Source organism: Rhinatrema bivittatum, chromosome 6 (assembly GCF_901001135.1).
Source record: "Rhinatrema bivittatum chromosome 6, aRhiBiv1.1, whole genome shotgun sequence".
Classification (NCBI taxonomy): Eukaryota; Metazoa; Chordata; class Amphibia; order Gymnophiona; family Rhinatrematidae; genus Rhinatrema; species Rhinatrema bivittatum.
The window spans coordinates 352400634-352424197 of record NC_042620.1 but is presented as its reverse complement, the minus strand read 5'-3'; the positions used below and the strand labels follow the sequence as shown (position 1 = coordinate 352424197).

Here is a 23564-nt window from a genome sequence, read left to right as displayed (position 1 = left end):
TGTTTTGTTGGGGCAGGAAAACATAAAAGAGAAGGAGAGCAGAGCGGGGAGGATTATTGTGCACAGAAGGAAAAACTGGTTCCAGCTTCTTCCTCAGTTACTGCTATGCTTGTTAATAGTTTGCAAACTGAGTTTACTGAAAATCGGAGGATGTTTTTACCTCTAATTTTTAGTTGGCTCCCCTAGGAAGTCAACAATGCACACTTTCCTATTGCACCTAGTGCAACGAGCTCCTGGCTGTCTGAGCACAAGTCCGATTTCTGGAGGAGTGAGGCAGGCAGAGAGCTACATAGAGGAGAGACCTTCAGGAACATAGTAGGGCGAACCCAACTCCAGATAGCAGTCCTTGTGCTGCTTTCCAGGAGCAAGGTCACCTGGCAGGAGACAATCACCTTGATGTGGCAGGAAGTGATTCTTAGCTAGGACCTGCTCTCCAGGTGATGCCTTATTCTTGCATCAAGGATGTGTCTCCAGGGCTGTGTGCCTAAGAGGAAAGGGTTAGGACTGCAATTATAATGACTGATTTGATCATCAGAAATGTAGATAGTTGGATAGCTGGTGGGTGTGAGAATCGCTTGGTAACTCACCTGCCTGGTGTGAAGGTAGCAGACCTCATGCATCACCTAGATAAGATTTTAGAGAGTGCTGGGCAGGAGCTGACTGTCATTGGTACCAAGTACCAATGACATAGGAAGGTACAAGAGGGAGGTTCTGGAGGCTAAATTTAGGCTTTTAAGTAGGAAATTGAAATCTAGAAGCTCCAAGGTTGCATTCTCAGAAATACTTCCCTTTCCAAGCACAGGACCCATGACTGAGACGATGGTGCAGGGAAGAGGATTTGTGAGGGACTGGGGAACATTCTGGGGAAGAGGGAGCCTATTCCGACAGAATGTGCTCCACCTTAACCAGAAAGCGTCAGCAGCCTTGCTTCAAAAATTTAAAAGAAGATAAAGAAGCTTTTAAAGTAGAACAGGGGGGAAAGGCAACAGTTGCTCAGCAATAAATGAGTTAGAGGGATTTATCTTCAAAGGGTACTGCCAAACTAAGACCTAGATTCATCATTTTGCTATAAATTTTGCATGAATAGTGCCTGCGATAATAAAAAAAAAAAAAAAGGGGGCATGGTTAGGGTAAGGTGCACTATTTTACCACTTCACATAAGAGAGATTTTTTATAAGGTTCCCATATTAGTAAACTATTTATACCACTGTAGGAGGGTCAACTAGTAACTTGAGGTGAGGTTTTGGTGGTGGTCTAGAGTTTGGGACAGTTTTACATGCAGTCAGAGGTACGAAAAACACGGTGAAGATTTGATGTGATACGGAGTGAAGAAAGGTACACAAAGATGAGATTTGTACAATGTACTCTCTCCACTCTCTCTATCGCAAACCCTGTTTTGGGCATATCACACAGCATAATGCCAGGAAAAACGGTGTAGTTATTTCCAACATTAAAACATGCGATGACATGCGTAATGCTATCGCACACAATGTTAAACACCCCTCATTTTCATAAACCCAATGTTAAACACCCCTCATTTTCATAAACTGCCCAGACTCCTCCCGTTTGACTAAAATTTAAAAATTTGCATACACCTCGCAATGCTATAAATAACGCCCTAATGTGATTTGAAAAATGACCCTGCAAGTAAGTTAGAAAGTTGTAAAAACTGAAAAAAAAAACCCCAAAAACAATTTAATTACAGAGCAGGCACATAAAAATGAATCAAGCAGGATAAAAGTTTTGCAGGAGACAAACTGTACTCTGGAATACTTATAAACAGAAATTCCAAGAATAAAAGGGAAGAGTATAGTAGTAGGGATATGTTACCACCCACCTGGCCAAGATAAGGAACAGACTGCAAAATGCTAACAGAGATTAGACTGGTTAGTAAAATGTGTAACACCATAATAATAGGAGACAATTTTCCAAGTATTAATTGGGTAAATGTTACATCAGGATATGCAAGGGATTTAAAGTTTCTAGATGCCATCAATGACTGCTTCATGCAGCAGTTAGTCATGGAACCAACGAGAGGGGAAATATATTATATCTAGTTCTTAGTGGAACTCAGGACTTGGTGCAAGAGATAAAGTGGTGGAAACACTTAGCAACAGAGATCACAATACGGTAAATTTTCAAAGCCGCGTGCGGTTCCTGGCACGTGCACATGGACACACCAATTTTATAACATGCGCACGGCAATGTACGCATGTTATAAAATCAGATACCCACGTGCACTTGCATGCCTGATTTTGCATCGGTGCACCTGTGTGGACTCGCATGCGCAGGGGGCAATTTTTTACCATGCGCACTGACAGCACAGGGCCTTTCCCCAGTTCCCTAACCCTCTACCTCGAGATACCTGCATGAACAGGCCATTTTGAAAATACGCTCGGTGCAGCTACGCACGTATCTCCCAGGATTTCCGTGCGCCTTGTTTTGAAAATGTACTTGAATGTGATCATCAATTCCCTCCTCAAACTCTATTGTATGTTTGTACAGCTCTGCGTATGTAGTGTAGTGCTATAGAAATGTGAAGTAGTAGTATAATGTAATAAAATTTGACAATCATAGAGAGGGTGAATGCTAAGGAAAACTACTGCAGAAGCACTTAAATATAAAGAGAGACTGTTAAATTTTATTAGAAAAAAAACAGGAGCAATCCCCAACGCGATGTTTTAAAATTACCATCCTTGAGGCTCAGATAAAATACAGTATATTTCATGCATTAAAAAAGATCAAAGGAAAACCAAAGAACTGCCGGTGTGGTTTAATACTGAGGTGAAAGAGGCAAATAAAGCCAAAGGGCATCATTCCAAATATGGAAAGCAGACCCAACTGAAGAAAATAGGGAAGAGTATAAGAACTGGCAAGTTAGAGGTTAAAAAATAATTACGCAGGCTAAGAGAGAATTTAAAAAGAATTTTGCCATAGAGGTAAAAACAAGTAACAAAAAAATGTTTTTTTTCAAGTACATTTTGAAGCAAAAAGCCTGTGAGGGAGTCAGTTGAGCTGCTAGATGATTGAGGGGTAAAAGGGGTGCTCAGCGAGGAGATGGAAATAGCAGAAAAACTGAATCAATTCTTTGCCTTTCTTTAATGAGGAAGATGACAGGATCGTGACCACACTGGAAACATTTTTTGATTGTGATGACTCTGAGCAAATAGATGGAATCGCTGTGAAACTAGAGGACTCAACTTCAACGAACTAAAGTCGGGGTGTTTGAGCCCTTCCCCCCCAAGCAGTTGGGTTTTCAGGGTATCCCTAATGAATATGCATTTGAACTATTTGCATACATAGGAGGTAGTGCATGCAAATTTCATGCATATTTATTAGAGATATCCTGAAAACCCAACTGGCTGGGGTGGCCTTAAGAACCAGTTTGTGCACCTGTGAACTGACGATTAACAAATCACCGGAATTGGATGGTATTCACCCCAGAGTTCTGAAAGAACTAAAAAATGAAATTGCAGACCTTTTTCTGGTAATATGCAACCTATCATTTAAAACAGCCACAGTACCTGAAGCCTGGGGGGTGGCCCATGCGATGCCAAAAGGGCTCCGGAGTGATCTGGGAAACAAAGCACTGGTGAGCCTAACATATGGGCTGTGCATAATGATCAAAGCTATTATTAAAACCAAAATTACTGATCTCATAAATAGGCATGAGTGGAATGGAACAAGTAAACAATCAGTTTACTCTTTCAAAAAGTACAAAGACAAGGGGACACAATGAAGTTACTGGCCAACACATTTAAACTAAAAATAGAAAATATTTGTTTTACTTGATGCATAATTAAGCTCTGGAGTTTGTTGGCAGAGGATGTGGTGAAAGCTATTAGTATTGCTGCGTTTAAAAAAAAAAAAAAAAAGGTTAGGACAAGTTCCTGGAGGGAAGGTCTATTAACCATTATTAAGGTGGAGTTGCAGAAATCCACTGCTCATTCTTGGGATAAGCAGCTTGGAATTTTATCTACCTCTTGGGATCCAGCCAGGTAATGTGACCTGGCTTGGCCACTGTTGGAAACAGGATACTGAGCTCGATGGACCTTTGGTCTCATCCAATATGGCAAGTCTTATGTTCTTACGACGTAGTTTAATGGGGGAGTATCAATGTGGATTTTGCAATCCATTACCAATTTACTAAGAGTGTTTGAGGGTGTAAACAAACATGTGGATAAAGGTGAGCCAGTTCATATTTGGTGTATAGATCCATGGTGCGCCCGCATCTTCAGTACTGTGTAGTCACTCCATCTCAAAAAAAGACATTGCGGACATAGAAAAAAAGAGTTCCAAAGTTCCCTTATGGAAAAAGGATAAGCAGATTAGAGCTCTTTAGCTTGGAAAGAGATGACTAAGAGGAGATATTGAAATTTTATGAAATCATGTATGCGGGGGAATGGTTATTTATCCTTTCAAATAACATTAAGACTAGGGGACACATCATGAAACTAGCAACGGGCAGGTTTAAAACAGTAGGAAGGATTTTTTTCATTCAGTGCACAATCAAGCTATGGAATCTGTTGCCAGAAGCTGTGGTCAAAACCACTAACATACTGGGCTTCAAAAGAGGATTGGACAAGTTCCTGAAAGAAAAGCCCACAAACTTAGGGGTCGATTCAGTAAAGTCTGCGGGAGGGCAGGCAAACGCCCGCTCGCCTGTGCGTGCGATTCAGTATTTAAATGAGGCCCGGCGGTAGAAACAGGCAAAAGGAGGCACTAGGGACACTAGCGCGTCCCTACCGCCTCCTTTTAGCCCGCAGCGGCGGCTGTCAGCTGACGCTCAATTTTGCCTGTGTAGGTTCTCGAGCCCGCTGACAGCCATGGACTTGGAAACCGGACGCCGGCAAAATTGAGCGTCCGGTTTTCGACCTGACAGCCGCGGGCCGACTTCAAATTTTTTTTTACCTTTCGGGACCTCCGACTTAATATCGCCATGATATTAAGTCGGAGGGTGCACAGAAAAGCAGTTTTTACTGCTTTTCTGTGCACTTTCCCGGTGCCCGAAGAAATTAGCGCCTACCTTTTGGGTAGGCGCTAATTTCTGAAAGCAAAATGTGCGGCTTGGCTGCACATTTTGCTTTGTGAATTGTGCGGGTATACCTAATAGGTCCATCAACATACATTTTCATGCTGAGGGCGCTATTAGGTTCGGCGCGTTGGACGCGTGTTTTCGGCCCCTTACTGAATAAGGGGTAAGGGAAAACGCGCGTCCAATAACAGCGCGTTAGCCAGGTAGACTGGGCAAAGCCAGTGCTTAGACCTGGGCGTGCTATACAAGAAGTAGATCACCTATGGAGGATCTGACAGCTATTTGTAACCGAGACTGGCCAGTCTCAGTGACAGAAAAAAAAAGCTGGGCTCGATGGACCTTGCTGTGACCCAGTATCGTACTCATGTTTCATATCCCTAGCCCTAGAACCAGGGTACCTGAGCCCAGAACTCAATGTACGTTTCATGCGTTGCAAACCCAAGGCTGGAGGCGTCAGTCTGCTAACGTTAGGATAAAGCGAAGATACCTCAAACTACGCCTTGCCTGCTTGGGCTCTGCATACGCCGCTATATTCCGGGAGGAGCCTCTGGGTGGCGCGCTCCTTGGCGGCTCGCACCCTTCGGGGGGAAAGCTCTATGGTAGAACGTCTCTGTAACCTTTGCCCTCCACTGACGTTCTCTCTCTTCAATCCCCGCCATCGAGGTGTGCGACTGGGTGCTGTTCGCTATGGTGAGCGAATCCGCTTCCATCCTGCGTGCTGGTGACCCGGAGAGCCGCATTGCGAGGGCCTATGGGCAGCCCGCGTTGAGGCACAGCTCGGGCCCGGTTTTAATGGCGGCTCAGGCCAGCACGCGCGAGAAAGAATGGGATGGGATGGGGGGAGGGAGTCTTGTGGGAAGGAGATGCGGCGACCGTGGCATGAACGATCCCCGCTTTAATGGTTGCTTCCGGCAGCTGGGGAGCCGCTTTCGTTTGCTTCGCTTGAGCGTACACGGTCGCCTGGCTGCGGGCCGTCCCCGGGGGCGAGGAGCGGAAACGTTTTCCTGTGCCGGGGGAAGGGGGATCCCATTGTGGCCTTCTCCCCCACTGCAGGGGCGCCTCTGGCAGCGTCTCAAGTGCCCCGCCGAGCCCTGACCCCCTCTCTGTTTTTAATTCTTCTTCAGTCGTCCCACAAAACCTTCAAAATCAAGCGGTTCCTGGCTAAGAAGCAGAAACAGAATAGACCAATTCCACAGTGGATCCGCATGAAAACCGGCAACAAAATCAGGTAACTGACTTGCTACAAAGCGTTTCTTGCGGTCTACTATTGCTTCCCTGCCTTGTAATTCAGGCACCTGCAACAATTCCTTCTTTTCTGTAGACCTTCATCAGTGCCGAGAGGATACAACTTATCTTGTATTGCTTGTTGTAGGACACTCTTGAGTAGAGAGTCAGAAACTGTAAATTGGATGATGAGGGAGCAAAGTTTTTTTTGTTTGTTTTTTTTTTAATTTATATTAAAAGTTGGACAGACTAAATTGACAATACCTACAGCACTTGAATGTAATCTACTTTGAAGTGATTGAAAAGCAGTGTATAAAATCAAACAAAACTAGGTAGGCCTTATGGGTTTTTTTTCTGCTATCAAGTTTCTGTTTTTAAAGCAGATTATTTAGGTACTGTTGGCATTTCCCTATCCCCAGAGGGTTTACAACCTAATGGGGTTATTTACTAAAAAGGTTTTCTCCCTTTTTTGTTTATGGGAAAAATGCTTAATAAATTGGGTCCTCAAGTTTGTACCTGAGGCAATGGAGGGTAAAATGACTTGTCCAAAATCACAAGGAATATCAACTGGATTTGAACCCTAGCTTCCCTGGGGGCCGAGCACACTGTTTAACTCACTGGGGTGGGTTAAATAGGTGCTAATTCACCCCCCCCCCCCCCCCCCCCAATGCAGTAGGGGAATTAGTGCCTATTTAACGTGCATCCGAAGCGGAATGAATGGATTAGTGCTCATCACATGCAAATGTATGTGAACATTTATCTGTTTGCATTCACTCCAAATGCAAACATAAATGTGCATCTCAGACACACATTTATCGCTCAGATATTAAAGCCTGTCTGGGGCAGGCGTTAATAGCTGAGTGCATTGAAAAGAAGTACAGAAAAGCAGGAAAAAACTGCTTTTCTGTACTTCTTTTTTTAAAGTAAATAAAATAACTCTGCAGACCACAGAGTCCTTATGAAGACTGGTGGCCATTTTCATTACTGGCAGGCGGCCCGGTTATGAAAACCAAGGCAGAGTTTACCAGCATCGGTCTTCATAACCGGCAGCTTAGCAAGCGACCTTAGCGCCTGCTTCCTAATGCGACCCCCTAATTTACATATTGCATGGCGCACCCTTGCGGGTGCCATGCATACATTAAGAAAGCGGGTGCTGAAAAGTCAGCGCCCGCTTTCCGCGAAGATTATTGCATCGGCCCCCTGGTTCCCAGCCTGTTCTAATCACTAAGCATGTAGAGTGATGTGCTCGGTGCTTGGAGTACAGAATTAAGAGACTGTAGTGTCTGGGATTATTTTATTTTTTTTAAAAGTTTATTTTCCACCAGTATCGACCAGTGCATGCATGCTAGATGGAATATCCTGCTGAGTGTATCTGAGCAAGTCATTTCATCTGCATTCCTTACTTTATTGAACTGCATTGAAATAATAGTAAAATTGGACTTTTTTTACAAACGGGCCGATACAGTAAAAGTCGTGGGAGAGCGGGCGAGTGCACAGGTCACTCTCCTGTGCGCGCAGTTCATTAAAAAAAAATTCAAATTAGGGCCTGCGGTAAAAAGAGGCGCTAGGGACACAAGCATGTCCCTAGCGCCTCTTATTTGACAGGAGCAGCGGCTGTCAGCGAGTTTGTATCCATTTTTCAACCCGCGGGCTGATTTAAAATTTTTTTTTTATTTTTAATTATTTTTAACTTTTGAGACCTCCGACTTAATATCGCCATGATATTAAGTCGGAGGGTGTACAGAAAAGCAGTTTTTATTGCTTTTCTTTGCACTTTCCTGGTGCTGGCAGAAATTAACGCCTACCTTTGGGTAGGCGCTAATTTCTGAAAGTAAAATGTGCGGCTTGGCTGCACATTTTACTTACTGAATTGCACAGGAATAACTAATAGGGCCATCAACATGCATTTGTGGGCGCTATTAGTTTCAGGGGGGTTGGACGCGCGTTTTCAACGTGCTATTACCCCTTATTGAATAAGGGGTAAAGCTAGTGCGTCAAAAATGCGGGTTAACAGTGCGCACTGTACTGTATCAGCCTGAAAGGTATTACCATTTTCTGCTCTTTAAAAACATTTTTATCAATAAAGCCTGTTTCTCTGTTAATCATCCTTTGCACATTTGTCAGACTTTTCTCCCTCTGGAAGATATCCTCATAGCATATTTTATTAATCATGGGGAGAAAAAGGCTTCTAGGAAAAGTAAAAAGTCATGGGATAGGTGGCAATGTCCTTTCGTGGATTGCAAACTGGCTAAAAGACAGGAAACAGAGAGTAGGATTAAATGGACAATTTTCTCAGTGGAAGGGAGTGGACAGTGGAGTGCCTCAGGGATCTGTATTGGGACCCTTACTTTTCAATATATTTATAAATGATCTGGAAAGAAATATGACGAGTGAGATAAATTTGCAGATGATACAAAATTGTTCAGAGTAGTTAAATCACAAGCAGATTGTGATAAATTGCAGGAAGACCTTGTGAGACTGGAAATTTGGGCATCAAAATGGCAGATGAAATTTAATGTGGATAAGTGCAAGGTGATGCATATAGGGAAAAATAACCCATGCTATAGTTACACAATGTTAGGTTCCATATTAGGTGCTACAATCCAAGAAAGAGATCTAGGTGTCATAGTGGATAACACATTGAAATCGTCGGTTCAGTGTGCTGCAGCAGTCAAAAAAAGCAAACAGAATGTTGGGAATTATTAGAAAGGGAATGGTGAATAAAACGGAAAATGTCATAATGCCTCTGTATCGCTCCATGGTGAGACTGCACCTTGAATACTGTGTACAATTCTGGTCGCTGCATCTCAAAAAAGATATAATTGCAATGGAGAAGGTACAGAGAAGGGCAACCAAAATGATAAAGGGAATGGAACAGCTCCCCTATGAGGAAAGACTAAAGAGGTTAGGACTTTTCAGCTTGGAGAAGAGATGGCTGAGGGGGGGATATGATAGAGATGTTTAAAATCATGAGAGGTCTAGAATGGGTAGATGTGAATCGTTTATTTACTCTTTCGGATAATAGAAAGACTAGGGGGCCCTCCATGAAGTTAGCATGTGGCACATTTTAAAACTAATCAGAGAAAGTTCTTTTTCACTCAACGCACAATTAAACTCCGGAATTTGTTGCCAGAGGACGTGGTTAGTGCAGTTAGTATAGCTGTGTTTAAAAAAGGATTGGATAAGTTCTTGGAGGAGAAGTCCATTAACGGCTATTAATCAAGTTTACTTAGGGAATAGCTACTGCTATTAATTGCATCAGTAGCATGGGATCTTCTTAGTGTTTGGGTAATTGCCAGGTTCTTGTGACTTGGATTGGCCACTGTTGGAAACAGGATGCTGGGCTTGATGGACCCTTGGTCTGACCCAGTATGGCATTTTCTTATGTTCTGGTTTCTTCACAGTCACTGCACAAACTGCATTTTTTAAGTAATGGTAAAGTTACATACTATAATCACATCCTCCTTGGGGGACATTTAAATATGGTACATGACCCACAGTTTATCCAAGTCCTTCCTAAAGAATAGTTGGTCCCCTTGGTATGCTCTCTGTATAAACAAATGGATCTTCTGGGCGTGTGGCATGTCCTCCATTCTACAGAGCATGATTACACACATGTCTCACAAGCGCATGCCTCTCAGTCCCATCTTGACTGTCTTATTTTTTTACCACTCTTTTTTTCTAAAGTAACCAACACTAGGATTGGACCTCTTGAGGTCTCAAACCATGCTCGCATTTGGGTAGATCTCTGTTGGTCGGGGATTAGACAGTGGCGGTTTCCAGCATATCTAGTCCGAGACACTAACTTCCAAAATTTCTTTAGCACAAAAATTGGCTTGAATTTCAAGAAATAATCATATAGCAGTCAGGGTTGTTTTGGAAGTCTGCAAAGGTAGTTTTGCAAGGGGGAAGTACTTGACTTTTTAAAACACAGGGAAAGGTTATAGATTCAAAAATCGTAACATTAGACCAAGTGCAAAAAGAGGTCACAGTTGGTGAGACAGCGTACAGAGGAGTCAGACAAATTATCTTTGACAGCCCTCAATACACTCCTTCATCAAAGAGCAGAAGTCTGTGTTCTGGTATAAGTATCAATTATTCTATATGGTATTAAGGCAGGGAAATTACCAGCCTCCTTGGTTAAGCGTAAGTTAGGAGCCAAATGTATTGCTGCGGTACAGGACAATGGGCATAAGATTAATTTCACCGAGAAGTTACAAATACATTCCTTAAATATTTTAACAATTATTTCTTAGCATTCAGGTTAATCCACACCAGTGGGTTGTGCACCTCTACCAGCAGATGGAGATGGAGGAAAGCTGACATCACAGTATTTACACCCATGAACTGACAGCCCGCCAGTAGTTCTGTCTCCAGCAGATGGTGGGCGTGCATCTCCCTACTGGGGATTAAAAAAAAAAAGAGAAAAGAAGGAAGCTAATTGCTCCGCTCTCCTGTGGCGATACCCTATGGTCCCTCCCTCAGTCGAGTTTTCCTGAGGTGATATCTGTGGGTGCCTCGGTCCAGTAGCTGTTTTTTCTGGCGTGGACTTAGCTGAAAAAAAAACCCAACAACCTGAGGCTAGCAGGTGCAGGAAGCTGAGCGCAACAGGGAAGGCCTTGCCCTCACCCCCTGCAGCTGCAGACCGACTCTAGTGGGCCAGGACAGGCTGAGCTCAGATAAAGAGTTAAAAAGGAAAAGGGGGGTTAATTTTAGGGATTCCATCTTTCCTGCTGGTCTCCGAGCTTGGCACACCAATCGGACATCTGCTCCCGTCTCCAGGGAAGCTAGGGGAGTCAAGGCAGCTTGAGCAGCCCTTTTCAGAGATTCACACTTCCACAACTTGCAAGGCTGAATGCACCGATTAGTGTACAAGAGATTCAGAGGGTTCCTTTCTATAAGACCCCGGGACCTAATGGGTTTGGAGGGGAAGTCTATAAAATGATACATAACGGTGACACTGCCATTACGTGCTGTGTTTGAATGTTATTGAAACTGAGTTTTCCCCGTAAGACTAATAAAGCCCTGATCACTATATTGCCTAAGAAAGGTGAGGATCAGCTTCTGCTGGAATCATACCAGCCTATATCTCTATTCAATTTTGATCTCAAGCTTTTAGAAAAGAGTTTTGCAGACCATCTATCACTTTTTATGCCGGATTTAATAGCAGGACACCAGGTAGGGTTTGTTTGAGGAAAGGCATTCTTTTTTGAATGTTAGGAAAGTTTTTTTTGTCATCTTTTTATATTGGAGTTCAGGCATAAAATTCCCTCATTGCTTAGTTTCGATGTTGAAAAGGCCTTTGATCGGTCGCATGGGATTCTCTTTTTTTTTGTATTTGAGTGATTCAGTTTTACAAGCCTATGGCTGAATGTATTTTGATTGTTTTATACAGAAAACCTGTGGCGCAGATTTTGGTAAATGACTTTTTTTCACAAAAGTTTTCTCTACAGAGAGGCAAGTGCCAAGGTTGTCCCCTTTCAGCGCTTCTTTTCATCTTATCTCTGGATCCTTTGCTAAAAGCAATTTACTAAAATACTAATATTGAAGGGATCAAGATGGTTACCAGAAAATTTGAAGTTGTGGCCTTTGCAGATGATCTGCTCATCCATATAGGTCAATTATGTACATCTTGCATGGATGGAGGCGTTCTCCACTTTTGGATCCTTCAGTGGATTTAAATTGAGTTTCCACAAATTGGAAGCAAAGGTGTCTCAGGCTTCTGTCAAAGCACATTGGGGAGCAGGGCTTCTACTATGTTGGGCGGGGGATTCCTTTACATATTTGAGAGTGGGCCTTCCAGTGGGTCCAGATACTTTACATGATTTGAATGTATTGCCGTTGCTTAACAACTTGAAAACCAAATTTTTAGCATAGCAGGGACTACTGCTCTCCATAACTGGCAGGGTGAACCTTTTTTTAAAATAATTATATGGCCCCAATGGCTTTACATCTTACAAATGGTCCCTTTACTATTCCAAAAGCTTGACATCGGTCTCCTCTGTGCCTTGCTTTCTAGATTTTAATGGCTGGGAAAGAGAGGCAGGATTTATATAGATAAGATGCTGGGTAGTTGAGAGAAGGAGGTTTGGGAATCCTGGAAAGCAGGCTGCAATTACAGTGCTTCATTTTGTGGGAGCACTGCCATTATCCTGCTAAGAGTAAAGCTATCCAAACATTCTGATTTCACTTTTGCATGGGTGAAATCGATTGTTGGCATCTACAACTAGAAACTTTGTGTAGGAGGTACTTTGTCTGGTATGTTCTTGATCAGGGACTGTGTCAGAGAGAGACATACCTTGTAGTCCTGGGGAAATTCTGTGCTATTACAGAGCACAGAATCCCCCACCCCGTGCAAAATTGCCAAATTCTGTGCAGAAAATGGCAGAGGAGACACCAGTATGCCGCGAACGGCGTGCGTACTGTTTGCTGCGAAGATGAAGGCCCCAGTGGGACACACTCCACTCGCGGCGAAGATGAAGGCCCGGTGAGAGTTTGTGTATGTGTGGGGGGGAGGGGGTGTGAGCATGGGGATGCTTGAGTGTGGGTGCCAGAGAGAGGGAGCCTATATGAGGAGATTGTGAAGGAGTGTGTATGTGTGTGAGATTGGGTGCTAGTGTGTATGTGAGGGTGCTAGCCTGTGTGAAGGGATTGTGTATGTGTGAGAGAGCCTGTGTAACGGGCTGTATAAGAGACATAGGGAACTTATGTGTGTGATGGAAGAGAGAGGGAGCCTGTATGAGGGGATGTGTATTAGAGAGAGGGAGCATCTGTGTGTGAGAGAGGGAGGGACAGAGGGAGCCTGTGTGAGGGGCAGTACTGAGAACGGGGTTAAACTCTGGGACTGGCGATAGAGTGGAAGGGGTTGAGATGGAGGGAAGAGATACTGGCAGGTGGAGGAGATGGGGCCTGAGAGGGCAAAGTGGCCAGAGGAATAGGGAGAGTGAGTGGAAGGGACACTCTTACAGTGAATTTGTAGGGAAATTCTGCTCAAAATATTTAAAATTCTGCATCTAAGAAATAACTTTCTGTATTAACTTAAAATGTAATTACAAAGACTGTCATGTAAATTATTTCCTAGCGTGTAGCCAGATGGACTCAGGACTAATGGGTTATATGCTCCCCTGCTAGCAGATGGAGTCAGGTTTCAAAGCTGACTTCACCCTGGATATACCCCTGCAGTGACCTCGGGCCCCCAGTATCTCTCCGTCTCCTAGCAGATGTGGATTGTGCCTTCCCTATTGGGAACACAGTACTCTTTAGAAGAGGAAATTTTACCTTTAAATTGGAGAAAGATCAAGCCCTGCTCTTCTGCAGTGATACCTAATGGTCCCTCCCCCGGTTGAGAATTCCTGAGGCGATTTCAGAGATCCCTAAGTTGTATTAATTTAAAATGTAATTACTTAAGGATGGTCATGTAAATTGTTATTTTGTCCAATATAAAGTATATAGCATTTTAAGTTTTTGTGCGCAGAATTCCCCCAGGAGTAACCTTGGCATATGCTCAAGGCATACCTTGCTGTACCTATTTCTCAAGGGCTTGCAAGTCCCCCTTTTTCTTACTCTAACATCTTTTTCTTACATCCTATTTTTTATAATTAACTAGGAGAGAGCCCATCATAAATGATGGGATTTGAGAGTTTGAAAAATTCATGGAGTAGATGTAGTGCACACGTTGTCCATTTCCTCCCAAGACCGGAAAGGTGTATTCAGCAGAGTACAGACAATTTCCAAAGGCGTTCTTTACTTCCTCTGCATTTAGGCAGAGCTGGGTTTTGCATTCCTACCAGCAGATGGAGACAGAGTAAACTGGCTCGCTGACATATAGCCATGCCCTGACATCAGCCTGCCAGTATTTTTCATCTCAAGGAGATGGTGGACATCCAACTCCCTAGTAAGGATTGGCCTGTGTTTCAGAAAAAAAAAAAAAAGATTGTGCACTTGGTGTGACACCAGGCTGGGTCCCTCCCTCAGTTGAGCAGTTGAGCCTCTGTACCAGGCCAGTCTTAGGCTCGGAAAAAAAAGATTGAGGCAAGAGAGTGCTCGGCGATGAAGGTTTGTGCCCTCTTTCCCCTCATAGCTGCTGGCCTGATCGTGCTTTCAACTAGGTAAGGGAAAAAGTCATAGGCCCCCTTTCCTTACTATCAGGCCGATACAGTACAGTGTGCTCTGGTAGAGCGCACTGTTAACCTGCATTTGGACGCGCGTTTCCGACGCACTAGCTTTACCCCTTATTTAATAAGGGGTAATAGTGCGTCAAACGCGGGTCCAACGGCCCCCCCCCCCCCCCCCCCGAGACTAATAGCGCCCACAACATGCAAATGCGTGTTGAGGGCAAATGCATTTTGTTGGCCCTATTAGTCATTCCCGCGCGATACAGAAAGTAAATGTGCAGCCAAGCCGCACACTTTACGTTCAGAAATTAGCGCCTACCCAAAGGTAGGCGCTAATTTCTGCCAGCACCGGGAAAGTGCACAGAAAAGCAGTAAAAACTGCTTTTTTTGTGCACCCTCCGACTTAATATCATGGCGATATTAAGTCGGAGGTCCCAAAAGTTAAAAATAGTCAAAAAATTAAAAAAAAAATCGGCCCGTGGCTCGCAAGTTGAAAACCGGACGCTCAATTTTGCCGGTTTCCAAACCCGTGGCTGTCAGCAGGTTTGAGAACAGACGCTGGCAAAATTGAGCGTCTGCTGTCAAACTCGCTGACAGCCGCTGCTCCTGTCCAAAAAGAGGCGCTAGGGACCCGCTAGAGTCCCTAGCGTCTCTTTTTACCGCGGGCCCTAATTTGCATAGGCCACCCTCCTGAATCACGCGCCCTGGAGAGTGGCCTGTGCTCTCCCGTGACTTTTTCTGTATCGGCCTGTGTGTCGTTACTCTCTCTCAGCGCTAAGCCCCTCCCCCCACACACACTTCTGGGGGCGTTCTTCTAGGCCCTGCGTCATAGGTCAGCTGCAGCGAAGCACGCTTAGGCCACAGCAGGTGTTTTTCCCAGTACGCTCAGGTGCAGTTCGGCTGTGGCTTAGAGTTGGCGCACTCATACGTGTGCATGTATGCACGCAAGTCTATGGCCTAGATTTGAGCGCATACTTGCATGGGTACGTCTGCGCTTGCATTGTTGTGCGTGCAGGAGACTGTGTAGAAAGAGTGGCCTTTTCATGACTGATATTGGTGCTGGGGCAAAAAAGTCTAAATGCATTTCTGTTTGTGCAGCTTGCCATATAAGGACCATCCAGCCTTCACTCTCACTTCGCCTATGCCAGCACTGTCTGGAGGCCAAAGACTATTTTTCTCCCAAGGATTTTGCTGCCTGTTGGGGCATCCCCACTACTGACTGAGGATTGTGTGGAGGAGGGTACAGGAGGTGATACAATGGACTGTTCCCCCCTCCTCCCTTGTTCCCGATGGGAGGGATATCCCTGGGGGAGGGTTCAGGGAGTGCCATGTTCAGTCCCAAGGGCCCTGGTATGGATTCTTCCTCCTCCTGGGTAGCTTTTTTCCAGGGGTTAAAGGTCTTTCTGAAAAAGCGTCCAGTGGAGGCTAAGCAGCCCCGTAAGGAGAGGTCATGTTGTAGGTCTTCCCACTTGGTATCTAAGTTGGGCAAATGCTGTAGAGAGGCAGTCCCTGGTGAGGTAGAAGAGGGTGAGGATCATAACCTCTAAGATGATTCCAGTGACTCAAATTCCACACCTGGAAGAGGGGAAATTCTGCTTGACTTGGAGTCACACATGATTCTACTCCGTTTCTTTAATAAGAACGAATTGGCAGGTCTGTTGACTCAGACCCAGAAAAAGCTCCGAATAGATGGGGTGATGCTATGGGATTACAAAAGATCGATCCCATCTTGAGTACCTTGTGCAAGGCATCTGTTTCTTTCCATCAGTTAATTGACCGTGAGTGGAACGCTCTTATTTATTTATTTATTTAATGTCTCTTATATACCGATGTCCGTTCGCACATCGCATCGGTTCACAGTAAAACATGAACTTTATGGGCGAAGCCCTTACAAAGAACAGATAAATACAGTTAACTTTAGGGCGTAGCCCTTAACAAAACCAGGGAAGCAATACACTGGAGGGGGGTATTGATTTACATACTATAACCTATATATATGTGTGTGTATATATATATATATATATATATATATATATATATATATATATATATATGTGTGTGTGTATATATAACTATAAACATAAAATTATAACAGTTCAAAGTACCAAAATCAGAGGTATATCGTAATCCATATTCAGGCCGAGTTCACAATTGTGGATTGGGGTTATCCATTTCAGAAGAAGTTTATGTGATGGGGGGTGAGGTAGGGTAGGCTTGAGGCGAGTTTAAAGGTGGGCCTTCCTTGGTGGGCCTGTACCCCTTGGATCTGAAGGCAAGGGAGTAGTTGTGATTCCTGAAGGTTGATGCCTTTGTGTGTGCTGTCAGCAAGCAAACCATTTTGAAGCAGTGGCAATACGTTTGCAAATAGCTTCTTGCTGCTGCTTGGTGGCACAAGCAGGTTTGTGTCTCTCTCTCAGGAGCCTTGAGGAGTGGGAGCCAATAACAGGCCAGCGATGGAACCAGGAATCACATTTTTAGCTGATACGGGCATGCAACTTGGTACACATGGCCGCTAGAGGTGTTGCTTCCGTGACAGTGGCAAGACTCCTGTAGCTGCAGAACCGGTCGGTGGATACGACTTCTAAGTCTGATTTGACAAGTTTACCTTTTAAAGGTTCTCTTGTTTGGGAGTGAGTTGGAGAAGATGGTGCATGGATGGGGTGCATCCAAGATTCTGCACTTGCCAGAGGATAAGAAGCGGTGTCATGTTCCTTTTGCAGCAAGCGGCCGCTTCAGGGACTAGATGTGCAGCAAATCGTAAATCACGTCCTTTCGGAAGATCCTGGTGCTTTCGGCCTGCTTCTATGGCCAGGTCCAAAAGCAAAGCTTGTCAAGCAGCGTTGTCTGAATTTTCATGAAGGCAGCTCTCACTCTGTCAAATTGTTGCTAGCAGTAATTGTTTTTAATGTATTTGACATTTGCTTGGTTATGATTAGTATTACTAGCCTTATAAGGCTTGGGGATATTTTGTCTTTATATACCGTCATTCACATGAAAATCACTGGTTCATAACGGTGTGCAGGGGATAACCGCGTGATGGGGCAGATACTACCAGAAGAAGCTTGCTGGGCAAACTGGATGGGCCGTTTTGGTTCTTTTCTGCCATAGTCACTTTGTTATTAAGTGTGCGGAGTGAAAAAATACTTTCTTCCTTTTGTAATGCACATTTTATTAACAAAATTGTAGAATGTAGATGTTCTCAAAGAATCTTATAAATGATCTAAATCATACACCAACAGTTTGACTAAAAATAACAGATTAAGAAGGATGAATACAATAGGTCACAAAGAATCTGCTGTGCAAAATACGATAACCATTTACTGCAGTGCCCGTTTTCCCAATTACTCCCCCTTCTCCCCTATCAAAAAGTACTTTCTAAGATTTATTTTGAACCTTATGGTTGCCAGTGTTAGTATTTTTTTGAGAAGGCAAATAACCATCCTTTATACCTGTTCCACCCCACTCATGGCTGTATAAACTTCTAGTATGCATCCCTTTCGGACATCTCTTTTCCAAGCTGAAGAGTCCTAGCCTGGGGAGCCTTTCCATCCCTTTTAGCTTTTTTGTAACGCTCCTCTGCACATTTTCTAGTTCCACTGCCTCTTTTTTTGAGGTAGGCTTGCATCAAGGGGGCAATAGATTCTCCATTCTTCGATCATTCCTAACATTCTAGCTGCTTTTTTGACCATTTCTGCACACTCATCTGATTTCAATGGCTTGGCCATGACTATTCCAAGGTCCTCTTTAACCCAGCATTGTGTTCCTGTAGTTGGGATCATTTTTCCCTAGTTGATCACATTGCACTGTCCTGCAATAAATTTCATGTGCCATTCATTTGCCCAATCCTCTAGTCTTACAAGGTGGTCCTTCAGTTTCTTGCAGTCTGCTGTTTTAACAACTTTGAATAAATGTATATCCTCTGCAAATTTTAATCTCCTCGCTTGTTCCCTTTTCCGGGTAATTTATGAATGTTAAAAAGCACAGGTCCCAGTTTATGTTCCTTGACCATTTAATCCTACCCTCTCTTTCCTGTCTTTCAACCAGTGCACAATAGAACCCTGCCTCCTATTTCCTGAGGAGTCTCACGGAGTACTTAATCTATTTGGATTTTCAGAAGGGCTTTGACAGTGTCGGCTAGCTCCCTTTTATGCTGCTGGCTGGCAGTGTGGCTGCATGGTTGCTTGCCACCCTCTTGAAAAGCTGATTGGTCAGTGAGAGACTTTGCTGTCCAGCTCCTTCTATGACACAAGCCCACCCTGGCTTTTATTACATAAGATGTTACCCTAGTGCAGGTGCATAAAATAGGATTGAAATCAAAAGCCTGGGTGGAGCTAGGGAGTTGGTCCCATGCATCGTCGGGGCATGATCGAAAATGGTCTTGAAACAAATACTTTATAAACTGGGGAAGGTCGGGATGGCTGTGCCTGCTGAGGGAAAAGGCCGAGTGGTTCCGGAGCAGCAGACGTTTGATTATGTAGGTACTAAGGACACTCCTATGAGTGGGTTATTTTCAGGATCCTGATGAAGCATTGGGAAAATGGTTTGATTTATACTGTTCTCAGTTTTTTGATTTATTCAGTATTTTCTCTTTTTTTATGGATGGTTTTAAAGCAATATTCAAACAGAAGAAGATGGCAATATCTTCCTTGGGTGCAAAGCTGCTTCTTACTGAATACCAATGTCTCACTCCTTCTCCAAACTTGTAAAGACTAAAGGCTTGATTCCCTATGGCTTTTCTCCCGTTCTTTGTCTATGGGTGGTGGTGGGGGCAATAAGGAATCAGGCCCTGCAAGGAGAAGAGGAGGATCAGAAATAGCAGATAAGTCATCTGCTCAATGTTCATGCTAGGAGAGGGTTACTGCTCAGTCAAAAGGCAAGGAGGCAAGGCACAAATTGGCATTTGCTGAACTGGTAAACTTTTGAGCCAAGGCCCCCATTGAAGATGTGGTCCAGGTGAGGAGTGCAAGGGTCCTTCCTTAAAACCCATCCCACTACCACCGAAGTCCAAGCAGATCACCCTGGAGTTCCCAGCTAAGGGGCAGGAGGTCTGAGGCTGTCACTGCCATGGGCCAGATGAAACTCCTACGGTTGTGGTTTGCCCATCTCTGTTCTAGATACTGTCATCAGAATTGAAGGTTAGGACGGTTGTCTGCCTCATAGCTCTGTTTATCGTGTGAAACAGGAGAGGGTCTAAGAGACTGGAAAAGGGGAAACAGAAAATTATAGATCTGTTACTTTGTTCAGTCTAACATTAAACTAATGTAAGACATTAGTAAGAAATGAAAGAATCATAGCCAACTTGGGCCTCTGGTTCTGTAAGAACAGAAGATGTCATGCTGGGTCATACCAAGGACTATTGCGCATACTTTCCCTGACAGAGGTCAGCCTGGCTTGTAAGTACCCAGCTGATCTATTTCTTGCTGTTCCCAGGGATAATAATGGCTTTCCGTGGTCTATGCCGTTCTGGTCAGACCATGGTTGATTGTGCATTATTTACTCTGGCTCCCTCTATTGTTGGCGGTAGGGGTGCTACTCACTAATACATGTCATGGGTTGATAAGTTTTTAATAAGGGGAAAATCTTGCCAAACTTGATTTATTTCTCTGAAGTTACCAGAGGAAGAGTAGATCAGGCAGAATGCAACAGAAGTGGCCTATCTGCATTTTTTAGTAAAACCTATGACTCTTTCACCCAGAAGATTGGTGAGCAATTTGGCTAGTCTCAGTTGTTGGAAGGAAAACTGTAAACTAGGAGAGAGATTTGTTGAACATGATTTGGGTTGGTTGTTAAAGGGGGGGGAGTCCATTCTGAAGGTATAGTGACCAGTGGGGCACCACAGGGAACAACGCTAGGCCAGTCTTCATTCTCTGAGAGATAATGGGGAGTGTGTGTTGCAGATGTTACAAAACGCTGCAAGATGTGACTGTGCTTTAATTAAAAAAAAAAAAAAAAAAGTAAAAGATTGGCCATCTGGGATGCAGATATTCTAGGGGCAAATACAAATTTTTTGGATGGGAGGTGGAGAGAGCTAGCAATCTCCAAACAGGAAGGAGATCTAGGGTGGTGAGAGAGCAGCCAGTCAAGTGTGACAGCAGTTGGGAAAGCTAGTAGTATTGTGTGCATAAAGTGTATTAGTAGTCGGGGGGGGGGGGGGGGGGGGGGGGGGGGTTAAATTCTGTTTTTCGACACTTCAAAGTAGATTACGTTTTAGGTATCTTGGGTATTTCTCTATCACCAGGGAGCTTACAGTCTGTCTGTACCTGAGGCAATGGGGAGGGTAAAGTGAGTTGTCCAAGGTCACAAGGAGCAGCAGTGGGATTTGAACCCTGGCTCATGGCCTGCTGCTCTAACCACTAGGTGGCTAGTCCACAAGAGGGAAGTGATATTACTTCTGTACAGATCTATGGTGAGACCCTGCTTTGAGTACTGTGTGCAATTCTGGTGAGTATATCTCCAAAAGAACTTTGATAAAGTGGAACCAGTTCAAAGGAGGATCTCCAAAATGGTGAATGGCCTGCACTGTAAGCCTCATACACTGGATGAGCATGAGGTGCCCACTCTAGAAGAAAGAGAGAAAATATGATGTAAGCATTCAAATGTCTAGCAGGTAGCATTTTTCATATATTGACAAGCTTAAAGATGGGGGAGGGGGGTGTCGTATGGAGAAGGAAACAAAAAAAAAGCACATAAGAAAATCCTTTTGTTGAGAAGGGGGTTGGACACCTGGGACAGACTTCAGTGGAAGTTACAGGAGCCAGAATGGAAGCATGCAAGCACTCACGGGACAGACGTGGAACATCCACTTTCTCAAGGAAAGTCCCAGAAAATGAATTGTGTAGTCTTCTGCACTCTTTTAGATGTTTCATTTCGTAATTCTGTGGGAAGTTACAGAACTCAGCTCTGTTATTGGGATTATTCAAACTGATTGAGAGTATAAGTACATGTCGGCAGTGATAACAGAAGGTCACCTTGTAGCTCTAGTACAGGGTAGCCCACTTCCAATAATACCAGTGCCACGCAGGCGGGCTACTTTTCCATGGGCCACCCTGTAGTTGAGATCCACAGCCCCACACATGTTACACTTATACTGTGACTCTTGAGTTAATGAAATAGTCACACGTGATCCATGCCTTGTAATAAACTACTTTTTTTTTTTTCCTTTCCTTTTTAGGTACAACTCCAAGAGGAGACACTGGAGGAGGACCAAGCTCGGCTTGTAAAAAAATCCAGCGTTTCACGTGGAAGAGTCTCATCCTTTATTCCATATGACCTGAAAGCATTGTTATGCTTCAAAAGCCACCGTTTTCATATTTTTAATGTATCTGCTCTGCTAGAGATGATAAAATAAATGACAATGTAAAGTGTCAAGAATTGCTTAATGATATCTTGCATGTATCAGAGCTGGCCGTCCTACTCTAGTAAACTGTTGTGGGTATTGTCCCCCTGGTGCTAAGTGTAAAAGTGTGTGGACACTTAGTCTGGTCTGTGGGTGTAGTAAGTTATTGACTCTATTTCTGTCTTACAAAGGTGTGGGGCAGCCTGGTGCCACAGTGGTGGTGCTGTGGGGGGATATTTATCCACAGAGCCTATCCAAAATTGATTAGATCTTGAACACAACCCAAGCTCTTAGGGCCTAGATGTCTTCATGATTATTTCATGGATTTATAACCTGTGCTAATCCCAAGGTTCAAGGTGTGGGGTACATAGGCTCACAATTAATGGATTTTCATATTTTGACTGTAGGAAAGTTCAGCATATTTTTAATTTTTTATGCAAGTGCATTGGTAAATTTTGTATTTGATATATATTAGGAGAAGCCGAGAGCAGTCTCTTAAGTGATTCTGGCTGTTACCAAGTCAGGTTGTAAACTACGGAGGAGATATACACCATCAGCCAGAGATAAATAAGAGAGTGCACAAATGTTATTACATAACAGAGTACATTTTTTTTAAATTAATACTTTTATTGAAATTTTTCAGGTAATATCTCAATGACATTGCAATATTAATATGTAAACCGAATACTTCCCCATCCTCACCATCTTAGAGGAGCTATAGCTTCCCAGCTATGAGTCTATAAATATTGATGAAGTGCAATAATACATTCCGCATTAATAACAGAACAATCAGAGCAATGATAACAAAACTTCATACCTAATGCTTAACAAAAGTCTAAGGAGCTACCTTAGAAGGCAGAAAAGAACAGCCTCATTCTTTATGGTTAAAGGTCATCACTTTTCCCCCGGTCCCCATCTCCTAGCCCTAAAAAGATTTACATCTGTTCTATATATTCTAATAACGGTTTCCAAGCCTTCATCATTGAAGGCATTCTCCCATATTTGGCGGCTGTTAGGGAAGCTAGCCTGTAGTATGTATGGAGTTTATCAATGACCTCCAGCAACTGTGGCACTTGAGCTGTTTTCCACTTAGCTGCTATCAACGTACGAGCAGCGATAAAGACATGAGAACAGAAGCGCTGCTGGGATATGTATAACCTCGGGATACACATGCAGCAAAGCTGCAATAGCAGAGGCCGGAATAGGTACTTGAAGCAGGGCACTTAACCAGGTGAACAGAGACTCCCAAAAGGGCTGTATTTTGGGACATGTCCACCATATATGAAAATACGTTCCCCTATTTCCACAGCTGCGCCAGCACAAGTCTGACGCAGCCGGATATATCCTATGAATTTTATCTGGGGTAAAATACCATCTATATATCATTTTCTAACAGTGTTCACGCAACCCTGCTGAAATCGAACATTTCCTAGCACAGTATAATATGGCCTCCCATGTCTGAGTACTTAGTTGTTCTCCTAAATCCATGTCCCAGTGTTTTTTAAACGTGCTAGCTTCCTGCTTATCCGGGAAGAAAGCCTGATAAATTTTAGAAATGGGCCCTTTTATTCTGTCACTGTATTGTATCAAAGCTTCAAACAATGAGCGACTTGGTCGCAACACCTTGGTGCGCTGTAGTTCCCGGATAAAGTGAACTACTTGGGCATATGCTAAGAAATTGTTCGGATTAAAGGAGGAAGTATCCATCAGTCCCTGCATGGAGAGGATAGACCCTTGGGACATCAACTGTCCTACTGTAGTTACACCCACTTTCTTCCATACAGCAGGTTGAGGAGCCTGCCTGTTATACAGAAGGGATGACTGATAAAAATATTGAAAACCCCCCATTAATTGC

The 23564-nt window shown here is 43.8% G+C and overlaps 1 protein-coding gene and 1 non-coding gene across 2 annotated transcripts; both read left to right on the top strand.

The window, feature by feature from the left end:
* Positions 1-5571: 5571 nt before the first annotated feature.
* Positions 5572-21752, top strand: RPL39 (ribosomal protein L39). Its single transcript, XM_029607827.1, has 3 exons — positions 5572-5725; positions 6160-6263; positions 21545-21752. The coding sequence occupies exons 1-3, from the start codon at positions 5723-5725 to the stop codon at positions 21591-21593; spliced, it is 156 nt and encodes a 51-aa protein (XP_029463687.1). The 5' UTR covers positions 5572-5722; the 3' UTR covers positions 21594-21752.
* Positions 12361-12487, top strand: LOC115094758. The gene has a single exon (XR_003857612.1). It is a non-coding gene; the product is annotated as a small nucleolar RNA SNORA69 (small nucleolar RNA).
* Positions 21753-23564: the final 1812 nt, after the last annotated feature.

What these genes read in the sequence shown, in the direction of transcription:
- RPL39 (XM_029607827.1), top strand. An exon ending in AAAACCGGCAACAAAATCAG is followed by an intron (nt 6,264 to 21,544) that starts GTAACTGACTTG and finishes TTTCCTTTTTAG; the next exon opens with GTACAACTCCAAGAGGAGAC.